This window comes from Oncorhynchus clarkii, chromosome 3, assembly GCF_045791955.1.
Source record: "Oncorhynchus clarkii lewisi isolate Uvic-CL-2024 chromosome 3, UVic_Ocla_1.0, whole genome shotgun sequence".
Taxonomy (NCBI): Eukaryota; Metazoa; Chordata; class Actinopteri; order Salmoniformes; family Salmonidae; genus Oncorhynchus; species Oncorhynchus clarkii.
Genome location: NC_092149.1, coordinates 2117006 through 2129822, shown reverse-complemented (window position 1 = coordinate 2129822; position 12817 = coordinate 2117006). Strand labels below are relative to the sequence as shown.

The window sequence follows — 12817 nt, the reverse complement described above, 5'->3', positions numbered from 1 at the left end:
CTACAATGTGGTTTTCTGCAATTTTTTTTCTCATTTTGTCTGTCATAGTTGAAGTGTACCTATGATGAAAATTACAGGCCTCTCTCATCTTTTTAAGTGGAAGAACTTGCACAATTGGTGGCTGACTAAATACTTTTTTGCCCCACTGTAAAACAAGAGAAATATAACTACGGTTCTGTACTGACTCAAAACGGAGGAAGACAGAGACCTGCTATTCTAGGTCTCCATTTATCATATTTATGTGTTCATATATGACATTACATTCAGTAGCATCGATCAGTACATACACACACAATTACTTAGGGTCTGTCTCTCTAACCTGGTGCTCCTGCTCCTCTTCAGTGGCCGTCAACTTCCAGACCAGCTTCCTCAGCTTCACCACTCTCATCTTGTGATGAGCGAAGAAGTCAGGAAGGAAGGTTCTGAGTAGTTTAAACTCACCTGCCAACGAGGAAAACATTTGCATTTGTCTGTCAGTAACACTAACGTAATACTAATGCATAATACCAATGTAATGCCAAAATATACGAATATTACTTTCATTACATTTCATAAAAGTCTGCAATAAATAAAATATAGACCACCAATTCTGTTTCAGTATTTTGGGTTTGAAATACACCACAGCTAAAAACACAAGTCCATATCAAGATCGTGTCGATAATGTGATACCCACCTCCATCTTTCAGTTCTTCACAGGAAAGGGCGCAGAGGTTGTCGTGCCAACACGTACCCCTGAGGACCGTCTTCCGCCCCAGTGATGCGCAATCGGTGTGATTTACGCACAGCGCGCGCGAAGAAGTGCTGTAGGAGAAGGAACCGTGAGGGCATTTTTCACACTCTGTGTCCGTCTCCGTCGTACCTGTGGGGGCATTTGAAATGTTTAAACAAATGTATATTACTATTTGTCCGTTATAAACCGTTATAAACCGTTATAAACCGTTATAAACCGTTATAAACCGTTATAAACCGTTATTCGATCTATCTGCAAAATAACGCTATTGCGCAAAGACGGAAATGGTGATATATCTGTCCATTCTGTTTCTTACCTCTCCGTTTCACCCCGTAGCCAGAAGGACAAAGACGGAAATGGTGATATATCTGTCCATTCTGTTTCTTACCTCTCCGTTTCACCCCGTAGCCAGAAGGACAAAGACGGAAATGGTGATATATCTGTCCATTCTGTTTCTTACCTCTCCGTTTCACCCCGTAGCCAGAAGGACACAGACGGAAATGGTGATATATCTGTCCATTCTGTTTCTTACCTCTCCGTTTCACCCCGTAGCCAGAAGGACACTCCGTGTGTCTGATACAGAAATCGGCGTCCCAGAAATATCCTCCTTTGCACTCACACACCCTGTCATTGAGAACCGAGCACTCCTCCTTGACCACCTGGTGCTCCCCACAGAACGTGCCGCAGTACAGACACTTGTGCAGGTAGTTCCAGTACTGAGTGTAGTGGCCTGATGGACATGGTGTACACACGGTCTGCGTGGTGGCGGTGCAGTGCGCAGACATGTGATGGCCAGGTGGACAGCGATGACAGGTGAGTAACTGGCCGGTGGAGGAGTCCAGGTGGTGATACGTGGCGGGGGTCTGACTTTGAAGAACCTCTTTCATTGCGCTACAGCTGAGATCAACCGACGCCAGCACTACGAGGATTGTGAACAACTGTAAATATAATAAAATAATTCACTTTGTTTAGAGCACGTTGTGACAATGTAAAAATGGCTTTATTAAATACATTTGATTGATATAAAGGTTTCAACTGTAGGCTAAGGGGCTACCAATTTATTACACAACATTATTGTAAAATGGACTAATAATTACAAACAGCTTTTGTCATGGCAACACATTCACATTGTACAATATACCAAAATATGTAACTTTAAAATGTTGCAATATATAAATAATGTGTTAAAAAGGAACATCCTTGTATGTGTCATTATCCCATCATCAGAAGAGTGACTCACCATGTTGATGTTGTCGCTTGTCCAGCTGTAAAAGGACTTGATCATGGATCCTTCTCTCTGCCCTTTATCGTCAACCTGACTAGAAAGAGGAAGGGGAGGAGTCCTATCCTCTATTGTGGGCTGATTCAGACCTTATCGCCCTTTATCGTGAACCATGGACTAGAAAGAGGAAGGGGAGGAGTCCTATCCTCTATTGTGGGCTGATTCAGACCTTATCGCCCTTTATCGTCAACCGGACTAGAAAGAGGAAGGGGAGGAGTCCTATCCTCTATTGTGGGCTGATTCAGACCTTATCGCCCTTTATCGTCAACCGTGGACTAGAAAGAGGAAGGGGAGGAGTCAGTCAGGGATGGAGACATGCCCTCTATTAGATCATATTATAACACCTTCACAACATGCCTGGTGTCCCCAGTTAGTCACAACACACCTGGTGTCCCCAGTTAGTCATAACACACCTGGTGTCCCAGTTAGTCACAACACGCCTGGTGTCCCCAGTTAGTCACAACACACCTGGTGTCCCCAGTTAGTCATAACACACCTGGTGTCCCCAATTAGTCATAACACACCTGGTGTCCCCAATTAGTTATAACACGCGTGGTGTCCCCAATTAGTCATAACACACCTGGTGTCCCCAGTTAGTCACAACACGCCTGGTGTCCTCAGTTAGTCATAACACGCCTGGTGTCCCCAGTTAGTCATAACAGGTGAAGAGGGCAAGACAGCGCCTATTCCCCCTCAGGAGACTGAAAAGAGTTGGCATGGGTCCCCAGATCCTCAAAAAGTTATACAGCTGCACCATTGAGAGCATCCTGACTGGCTGCATCACCGCCTGGCATGGCAACTGCTCGGCCTCCTACCTCAAGGCAATACAGAGGGTAATGCGTATGGCCCAAGCTTGCTGCCATCCAGGACCTCTATACCAGGCGGTGTCAGAGGAAGGCCCTAAAAATTGTCAAAGACTCCCCTAGTCATAGACTGTTCTCTCTGCTACCGCACAGCAAGCGATACCGGAGCACCACGTATAGGTCCAAAAAGCTTCTTAACAGCTTCTACCCCCAATCCATAAGACTCCTAAACAGCTAATCAAATGGCTACCCAGACTATTTGCATTGTCCCCCCCCTCCCTCTTTTACACTGCTACTACTCTCTATTTATGGTTTCTGCATAGTCACTTTAACTCTACCTACATGTACATATTACCTCGACTAACCCGTGCCCCCGCACATTGACTCTGTACCGGCACCCCCTGCATATAACCTCCACATTGACTCTGTACCAGTACCCCTGTATATAGCCTCCACATTGACTCTGTACCGTAATACCCTGTATATAGCCTCCACATTGACTCTGTACCGGTACCCCCTGTATATAGCCTCCACATTGACTCTGTACCAGTACCCCCTGTATATAGCCTCCACATTAACTCTGTATCGGTACCCCCTGTATATAGCCTCCACATTGACTCTGTATCGGTACCCCCTGTATATAGCCTCCACATTGACTCTGTACCGGTACCCCCTGTATATAGCCTCCACATTGACTCTGTACCGATACCCCCTGTATATAGTCTCCACATTGACTCTGTACCGGTACCCCCTGTATATAGCCTCCACATTGACTCTGTATCGGTACCCCCTGTATATAGCCTCCACATTGACTCTGTACCGGTACCCCCTGTATATAGCCTCCACATTGACTCTGTACCGATACCCCCTGTATATAGTCTCCACATTGACTCTGTACCGGTACCCCCTGTATATAGCCTCCACATTGACTCTGTACAGGTACCCCCTGTATATAGCCTCCACATTGACTCTGTATCGGTACCCCCTGTATATAGCCTCCACATTGACTCTGTACCGGTACACCCTGTATATAGTCTCCACATTGACTCTGTACCGGTACCCCCTGTATATAACCTCCACATTGACTCTGTACCGGTACCCCCTGTATATAGCCTCCACATTGACTCTGTACCGGTACCCCCTGTATATAGCCTCCACATTGACTCTGTACCGGTACCCCCTGTATATAGCCTCCACATTGACTCTGTACCGGTACCCCCTGTATATAGCCTCCACATTGACTCTGTACCGGTACACCCTGTATATAGCCTCCACATTGACTCTGTACCGGTACCCCCTGTATATAGCCTCCACATTGACTCTGTACCGGTACCCCCTGTATATAGCCTCCACACTGACTCTGTACCGGCACCCCCTGTATATAGCCTCCACATTGACTCTGTACCGGTACCCCCTGTATATAGCCTCCACACTGACTCTGTACCGGTACCCCCTGTATATAGCCTCCACATTGACTCTGTACCGGTACCCCCTGTATATAGCCTCCACATTGACTCTGTACCGGTACCCCCTGTATATAGCCTCCACATTGACTCTGTACCGTAATACCCTGTATATAGTCTCCACATTGACTCTGTACTGGTACCCCCTGTATATAGACTCTGTAAAAAAAAAAAAACACACATCATCCTCTCTCTCTCTCACTCACACACACACATTCTCACTCTTACTTCCCATGACAACCAAACACGTCTATAAAAAGGTCTGTAAAGGTCACCACTACTTCCTAAAGGTAAAATGAGGAAGGTCTGCTGGGTCCTCATGTAGACCACAGCAGAACAGTCTGTAAAGGTCAGCTGACCAGAGTCTAACCTGCTCCCAGATCTAGTTTGTACTGTCTTACCAACTCCTATGGTCGTTGTTGCTGCCAATGACAATAGGACTTGGCAAGACAGCACTAACATGTCTGGGGATCAGGCTAGACTCTGGTCAGCTGACCTTTAAAGATATCATAATAACATGTATGACAACATTATGATCCTCCGTAGGAAGTTACCCTGACTACACACTCCTGACAACCAAACAAGGAGCTCTGGTTCCTTTCTGAGGAGCAAGGTGAGATGGAGTGACAACGGCAGTAGGTACAAAGGAACGTCAAACCAACAGGGATCAGACTAGTTGTAACCAGATCAGACTAGTTGTAACCAGGTCAGACTAGTTGTAACCAGATCCGACTAGTTGTAACCAGGTGACTAGTTGTAACCAGATCAGACTAGTTGTAACCAGATCAGACTAGTTGTAACCAGATCAGACTAGTTGTAACCAGATCAGACTAGTTGTAACCAGATCAGACTAGTTGTAACCAGATCAGACTAGTTGTAACCCGATCAGACTAGTTGTAACCAGATCAGACTAGTTGTAACCAGATCAGACTAGTTGTAACCAGATCAGACTAGTTGTAACCAGATCAGACTAGTTGTAACCAGATCAGACTAGTTGTAACCAGATCAGACTAGTTGTACCCAGATCAGACTAGTTGTAACCAGATCAGACTAGTTGTAACCAGATCAGACTAGTTGTAACCAGATCAGACTAGTTGTAACCAGATCAGACTAGTTGTAACCCGATCAGACTAGTTGTAACCAGATGAGACTAGTTGTAACCCAATGAGACTAGTTGTAACCAGATCAGACTAGTTGTAACCAGGTCAGACTAGTTGTAACCAGATCAGACTAGTTGTAACCAGATCAGACTAGTTGTAACCAGATCAGACTAGTTGTAACCAGGTGAGACTAGTTGTAACCCAATGAGACTAGTTGTAACCAGATGAGACTAGTTGTAACCAGATCAGACTAGTTGTAACCAGGTCAGACTAGTTGTAACAGGATCAGACTAGTTGTAACCAGATCAGACTAGTTGTAACCAGATCAGACTAGTTGTAACCAGATCAGACTAGTTGTAACCAGATCAGACTAGTTGTAACCAGGTCAGACTAGTTGTAACCAGATCAGACTAGTTGTAACCAGATCAGACTAGTTGTAACCCAATGAGACTAGTTGTAACCAGATCAGACTAGTTGTAACCAGATCAGACTAGTTGTAACCAGATCAGACTAGTTGTAACCCAATGAGACTAGTTGTAACCAGATCAGACTAGTTGTAACCCGATGAGACTAGTTGTAACCAGATCAGACTAGTTGTAACCAGATCAGACTAGTTGTAACCCAATGAGACTAGTTGTAACCAGATCAGACTAGTTGTAACCAGATCAGACTAGTTGTGACCATATCAGACTAGTTGTAACCAGATCAGACTAGTTGTAACCAGATCAGACTAGTTGTAACCAGATCAGACTAGTTGTAACCAGATCAGACTAGTTGTAACCCGATCAGACTAGTTGTAACCAGGTCAGACTAGTTGTAACCAGATCAGACTAGTTGTAACCAGGTGACTAGTTGTAACCAGGTCAGACTAGTTGTAACCAGATCAGACTTGTTGTAACCCGATCAGACTAGTTGTAACCAGATCAGACTAGTTGTAACCAGATCAGACTAGTTGTAACCCAATGAGACTAGTTGTAACCAGATCAGACTAGTTGTAACCAGATCAGACTAGTTGTAACCAGATCAGACTAGTTGTAACCAGATCAGACTAGTTGTAACCAGATCAGACTAGTTGTAACCCAATGAGACTAGTTGTAACCAGATCAGACTAGTTGTAACCCGATGAGACTAGTTGTAACCAGATCAGACTAGTTGTAACCCAATGAGACTAGTTGTAACCAGATCAGACTAGTTGTAACCAGATCAGACTAGTTGTAACCAGATCAGACTAGTTGTAACCAGGTGACTAGTTGTAACCAGGTGACTAGTTGTAACCAGATCAGACTAGTTGTAACCAGATCAGACTAGTTGTAACCAGATCAGACTAGTTGTAACCAGATCAGACTAGTTGTAACCAGATCAGACTAGTTGTAACCAGATCAGACTAGTTGTAACCAGATCAGACTAGTTGTAACCAGATCAGACTAGTTGTAACCAGATCAGACTAGTTGTAACCAGATCAGACTAGTTGTAACCAGATCAGACTCGTTGTAACCAGATGAGACTAGTTGTAACCAGATCAGACTAGTTGTAACCAGATCAGACTAGTTGTAACCCAATGAGACTAGTTGTAACCAGATCAGACTAGTTGTAACCAGATCAGACTAGTTGTAACCAGATCAGACTAGTTGTAACCCAATGAGACTAGTTGTAACCAGATCAGACTAGTTGTAACCAGATCAGACTAGTTGTAACCAGATCAGACTAGTTGTAACCAGGTCAGACTAGTTGTAACCAGATCAGACTAGTTGTAACCAGATCAGACTAGTTGTAACCCAATGAGACTAGTTGTAACCAGATCAGACTAGTTGTAACCAGATCAGACTAGTTGTAACCCGATGAGACTAGTTGTAACCAGATCAGACTAGTTGTAACCAGATCAGACTAGTTGTAACCCGATGAGACTAGTTGTAACCAGATCAGACTAGTTGTAACCAGATCAGACTAGTTGTAACCCAATGAGACTAGTTGTAACCAGATCAGACTAGTTGTAACCCAATGAGACTAGTTGTAACCAGATCAGACTAGTTGTAACCCAATGAGACTAGTTGTAACCAGATCAGACTAGTTGTAACCAGATCAGACTAGTTGTAACCAGATCAGACTAGTTGTAACCCGATGAGACTAGTTGTAACCAGATCAGACTAGTTGTAACCAGATCAGACTAGTTGTAACCCAATGAGACTAGTTGTAACCAGATCAGACTAGTTGTAACCAGATCAGACTAGTTGTAACCCGATGAGACTAGTTGTAACCAGATCAGACTAGTTGTAACCAGATCAGACTAGTTGTAACCAGATGAGACTAGTATAGTCGTAACTAGTTTGATCTGGTTACAACTAGTCTCATCTGGTACAGAGGAGACAATGACCCTAGAAGACATCACAAACAGATCTGGGACCACACTAGTGGAGGTGAGACAGTGAAGAACCTTCCAGGAGACAGAATGACACAGTGAAGAACCTTCCAGGAGACAGAATGACACAGTGAAGAACCTTCCAGGAGACAGAATGACACAGTGAAGAACCTTCCAGGAGACAGAATGACACAGTGAAGAACCTTCCAGGAGACAGAATGACACAGTGAAGAACCTTCCAGGAGACAGAATGACACAGTGAACCACCTTCCAGGAGACAGAATGACACAGTGAACCACCTTCCAGGAGACAGAATGACACAGTGAAGAACCTTCCAGGAGACAGAATGACACAGTGAACCACCTTCCAGGAGACAGAATGACACAGTGAAGAACCTTCCAGGAGACAGAATGACACAGTGAAGAACCTTCCAGGAGAGAGAATGACACAGTGAAGAACCTTCCAGGAGACAGAATGACACAGTGAAGAACCTTCCAGGAGACAGAATGACACAGTGAAGAACCTTCCAGGAGAGAGAATGACACAGTGAAGAACCTTCCAGGAGACAGAATGACACAGTGAAGAACCTTCCAGGAGACAGAATGACAGAATGACTAATTTTGCAAGAGAGTAAAGATGAGTCAAGTCATTTCATAGAACAGGACAGTGTGGACATGTCAGCTGTACACTGAAGCTTCACATAAACACGATATTACCAAGGAAGGAATACCACATCCTTATTGAGTAAGTGTAATGAGGAAGCTATTTCCTGTTTCTTAATAAGCAAATTGTTAGGAGATTGAAATGTCCGTAACAAGACTGAGTCAATAGGAGGAGTGGTGTGTATCAGAAACCATTCCGTCAGGCACAGGTTACTGCCAAGGAGAGTAACGACACCAGGGTTCAACATTCACACTAATGTGAGGGGAAATCAAAACAATACAACACTTGTCATTTAAAAAAACACATACAACAATTTTATCAAATGGATTTTAATCAGATAATTCGACATAATGTTTACAAATGTGAAGGACTTGAAAAGGGCTGGTCCAACCAAAAACATCCCAAATAAAGATCCATACCTTTTTATACAAAAATGACTTCTAAAACAAATCTCTTCAGCTACAAACAAACAACATTCAAACCTGCAGCATTCAGAACACAGTTGTTTTTAATAGAGAAATAAAAATAAGCTTTTACAAACAAATTTGGTAAGAAAAATGACATTTAAATAAAACAAATTGCACTCCTTTGTACATTCATAAAAGCTGACAATGTTTGAAATGTTTTGACAGTGTCAATAGAGCTTTGGATGTCAGCAGTCCACACAGAACAGCGGGGGGGGGGGGGAATGGCACCCTATTCCCTATATAGTGCACTACTTTTGACCAGGGCCCATTGGGTAGTAGTGCACTATATAGGGAATAGGTGTTCCATTTGGAACGCACACAGGAGGAAACATTTCATTATGAAATAAATCTCCTCCTTTTAAAACAGTGAAAAAGCAAGACGACCCCCCCCTTCCCTATCACCCCCCCTTCCCTATCACCCCCCCTTCCCTATCACCCCCCCCCTTCCCTATCACCCCCCCTTCCCTATCACCACCCCTTCCCTATCACCCCCCCTTCCCTATCACCCCCCCCCTTCCCTATCACCCCCCCTTCCCTATCACCCCCCCCCTTCCCTATCACCCCCCCTTCCCTATCACCACCCCCTTCCCTATCACCCCTCTACCTCACCTTAAAGACACCAGACTATATACACATTTTAAATAGTTTTGTCTTTTCGCTAAGGTTGGAATCAATTCCATTTTTAATTCAGTCAATTCAGCAAGTGAATTCAAATTCAAATTCACAAACAGAAATAAAAATCCTCATGAATTGAATTTCAACTAAATTGACCCCAACCCTGGTTTTCACACAGTTAGGACTAATCCTAATTTACATTTAAATTGAATTTTTTGACTTAGTCATGCATTGATATCAATGGGAGACCAAGTGAAAATTTGACGTAAGTGGACGTTAGGATCCACCCCCATCAGACCTGGTTGGCAAATACTTTAAACATGAATTTACAACCTTTATCTGACCCTGATTGAGCTTGTCTGGAGCAATAAACCAATAGAAACACCACAAAACGCCAAACCCCATCCATCTGACACTCCAGGCAGACTCTAACAAATTATACATTTTTAAAGTATTTGAAACCCAGTTCTGCCCCTCCCCCTCCCCCCCTTAGACCCGCCCCATTTCTCCTATTGGTTGTAGGGTTTGGTGTTGAAGCAGGTCCCGTCCTCGATCATGTTGAGGAACATCTTCTCGTACATCTTGTGTATGGAGGAGGTGGAGATGATCCGGTTGATCTTCTTGATGCTCCTGAGGAGCGGGCGTGGTGCCCCCTGCTGCCGGAGCCGGCTCAGGCTGTGAGCCAGTCCCTTTCATTGATGGATTAATAGATTAGCTTTTATTTTGACCATTTAAACAAATACATACACAGACTACATCGTTTTAACGATCAAGGTGAACACAAAGTGATCAAGACAGTTACTCCGTCTTCTCCGTTGCGGTGCTTTCATCAAAGGAAACCCAACACACTTCTAATTGGATAATCTCATCTTGTTGTTGTTGGTTCGTAGAAAAGGAACAAAGAGGAATGTCCACACAGTGATAATTGGTCTAGATTAAGGCAGGCGTGTTAATGTGCACGGTGGTGGCGGACCAATACCTTATTGATGTCCAGGTCCTTGTTCTGGTTCTTCCAAAGGTGTAGGAGCTGCAGGAGGTACTGCTGGGAGCGGCATGAGGAGACCACGGCCCTGATGTCTTCCTCGTGGGCCCGGACCCCTGGAAGACTCTTCATCACCATCATCAGGTCACCCAGGGTCAGGTTCTTCAAACCCGCACACCTGGACACCTTACGCTCACAGTGGTTCACACCTGAGATAACAGGGTAGAGGAGGGAACTCAGGTTAAACTGATACTACTGTAAGACACCTGGACACCTTACGCGCACAGTGGTTCACACCTGAGACAACAGGGTAGAGGAGGGAACTCAGGTTAAACTGATACTACTGTAAGACACCTGGACACCTTCTGCTCACAGTGTTTCACACCTGAGATAACAGGGTAGAGGAGGGAACTCAGGTTAAACTGATACTACTGTAAGACACCTGGACACCTTACGCTCACAGTGGTTCACACCTGAGACAACAGGGTAGAGGAGGAACTCAGGTTAAACTGATACTACTGTAAGACACCTGGACACCTTCTGCTCACAGTGTTTCACACCTGAGATAACAGGGTAGAGGAGGAACTCCGGTTAAACTGATACTACTGTAAGACACCTGGACACCTTACGCTCACAGTGGTTCACACCTGAGATAACAGGGTAGAGGAGGGAACTCAGGTTAAACTGATACTACTGTAAGACACCTGGACACCTTACGCTCACAGTGGTTCACACCTGAGACAACAGGGTAGAGGAGGAACTCAGGTTAAACTGATACTACTGTAAGACACCTGGACACCTTACGCTCACAGTGGTTCACACCTGAGACAACAGGGTAGAGGAGGAACTCAGGTTAAACTGATACTACTGTAAGACACCTGGACACCTTACGATCACAGTGGTTCACACCTGAGATAACAGGGTAGAGGAGGAACTCAGGTTAAACTGATACTACTGTAAGACACCTGGACACCTTACGCTCACAGTGGAGGGAAAGGATAATGGAGAAAGGTTAGTCATGATACTACTCTTAAGACAGCTGGATTAGGGCTGCCACAATTATCGTATAACCGTGTAACCAACGGTTATGGATGAAGAACATCAGGGAAATTTAAAAACTAATTTGTAGAACAAACAGCTGACTGAAGACGGGATGGCTGGGAACTCGTGTGGTTGAGTCAGTCTCTGCTATAACCCCTAACCTGTACACCAGCTGACTGAAGACGGGATGGCTGGGAACTCGTGTGGTTGAGTCAGTCTCTGCTATAACCCCTAACCTGTACACCAGCTGACTGAAGACGGGATGGCTGGGAACTCGTGTGGTTGAGTCAGTCTCTGCTATAACCCCTAACCTGTACACCAGCTGACTGAAGACGGGATGGCTGGGAACTCGTGTGGTTGAGTCAGTCTCTGCTATAACCCCTAACCTGTACACCAGCTGACTGAAGACGGGATGGCTGGGAACTCGTGTGGTTGAGTCAGTCTCTGCTATAACCCCTAACCTGTACACCAGCTGACTGAAGACGGGATGGCTGGGAACTCGTGTGGTTGAGTCAGTCTCTGCTATAACCCCTAACCTGTACACCAGCTGACTGAAGACGGGATGGCTGGGAACTCGTGTGGTTGAGTCAGTCTCTGCTATAACCCCTAACCTGTACACCAGCTGACTGAAGACGGGATGGCTGGGAACTCGTGTGGTTGAGTCAGTCTCTGCTATAACCCCTAACCTGTACACCAGCTGACTGAAGACGGGATGGCTGGGAACTCGTGTGGTTGAGTCAGTCTCTGGTATAACATGGACTCTACAGTGTGATGAAACGTTGTTGCTCCAGGCTGAAACAAGCAAGGTGCACAAGCAAGGTGCTGTAGCAGTTATTACGGTGACTGCGGTCATTTGGCTGACCAATAACCATCATCTAAAATACCAGCCTTAACCTGGACAGCCCTAACCTGGACAGCCCTAATGTTACGGATACAGGTATCCTGTGTCTGTGTGTATCCTGTGTGTTCTTTTCTCTCCTTCTCCCCTCACAGGTGAAAATCATTACTCCCCCCCCCCCCCCCATTACCGTGTGTTTATAATAAACCCTGAGTTTGACGGTATTATTTCGGTTGTCGTGGTTATTTCGTTCACTTTTACTTTGTCACTATTATAATTTACATGAGTTATGTTACGGGTCTCACTACCATCCCCCCTAGACTGTCGGGCCAAAAGAGATTCGTAACATAAGTGGGGGCTCATCCGGGATATGTCTTTACTGACACCCATGCCGCTCATGTAGATTGTTGTAGTGGTATAGTTCAGTGTTGAGCGTCATAGCTGAAGTAGCATTAGTGTTTGCTATTTTCGTTGGCT

The 12817-nt window shown here is 44.9% G+C and overlaps 2 protein-coding genes across 3 annotated transcripts in view; both read right to left on the bottom strand.

Moving 5' to 3' along the window:
* The window catches only part of LOC139405630 (tumor necrosis factor receptor superfamily member 6B-like), a 3253-nt gene extending 1187 nt beyond the window's left edge, over nucleotides 1–2066 (bottom strand). For both annotated transcript variants that reach the window (XM_071148046.1, XM_071148045.1), the window contains exons 1-4: nucleotides 1971–2066; nucleotides 1263–1668; nucleotides 674–859; nucleotides 320–441 (exon numbers count right to left, since the gene is read on the bottom strand). In XM_071148046.1, coding sequence (XP_071004147.1) covers nucleotides 320–441; nucleotides 674–859; nucleotides 1263–1668; nucleotides 1971–2015 — 759 coding nt within the window. In that variant the 5' untranslated portion in view covers nucleotides 2016–2066. The remainder of the gene's footprint in view (nucleotides 1–319; nucleotides 442–673; nucleotides 860–1262; nucleotides 1669–1970) is intronic.
* Nucleotides 2067–8710: 6644 nt separating this feature from the next.
* The window catches only part of LOC139405629 (tumor necrosis factor receptor superfamily member 11B-like), a 29547-nt gene continuing 25440 nt past the window's right edge, over nucleotides 8711–12817 (bottom strand). Inside the window, exons 4-5 of the mRNA XM_071148044.1 lie at nucleotides 10459–10670; nucleotides 8711–10168 (exon numbers count right to left, since the gene is read on the bottom strand). Coding sequence (XP_071004145.1) covers nucleotides 9989–10168; nucleotides 10459–10670 — 392 coding nt within the window. The 3' untranslated portion in view covers nucleotides 8711–9988. The remainder of the gene's footprint in view (nucleotides 10169–10458; nucleotides 10671–12817) is intronic.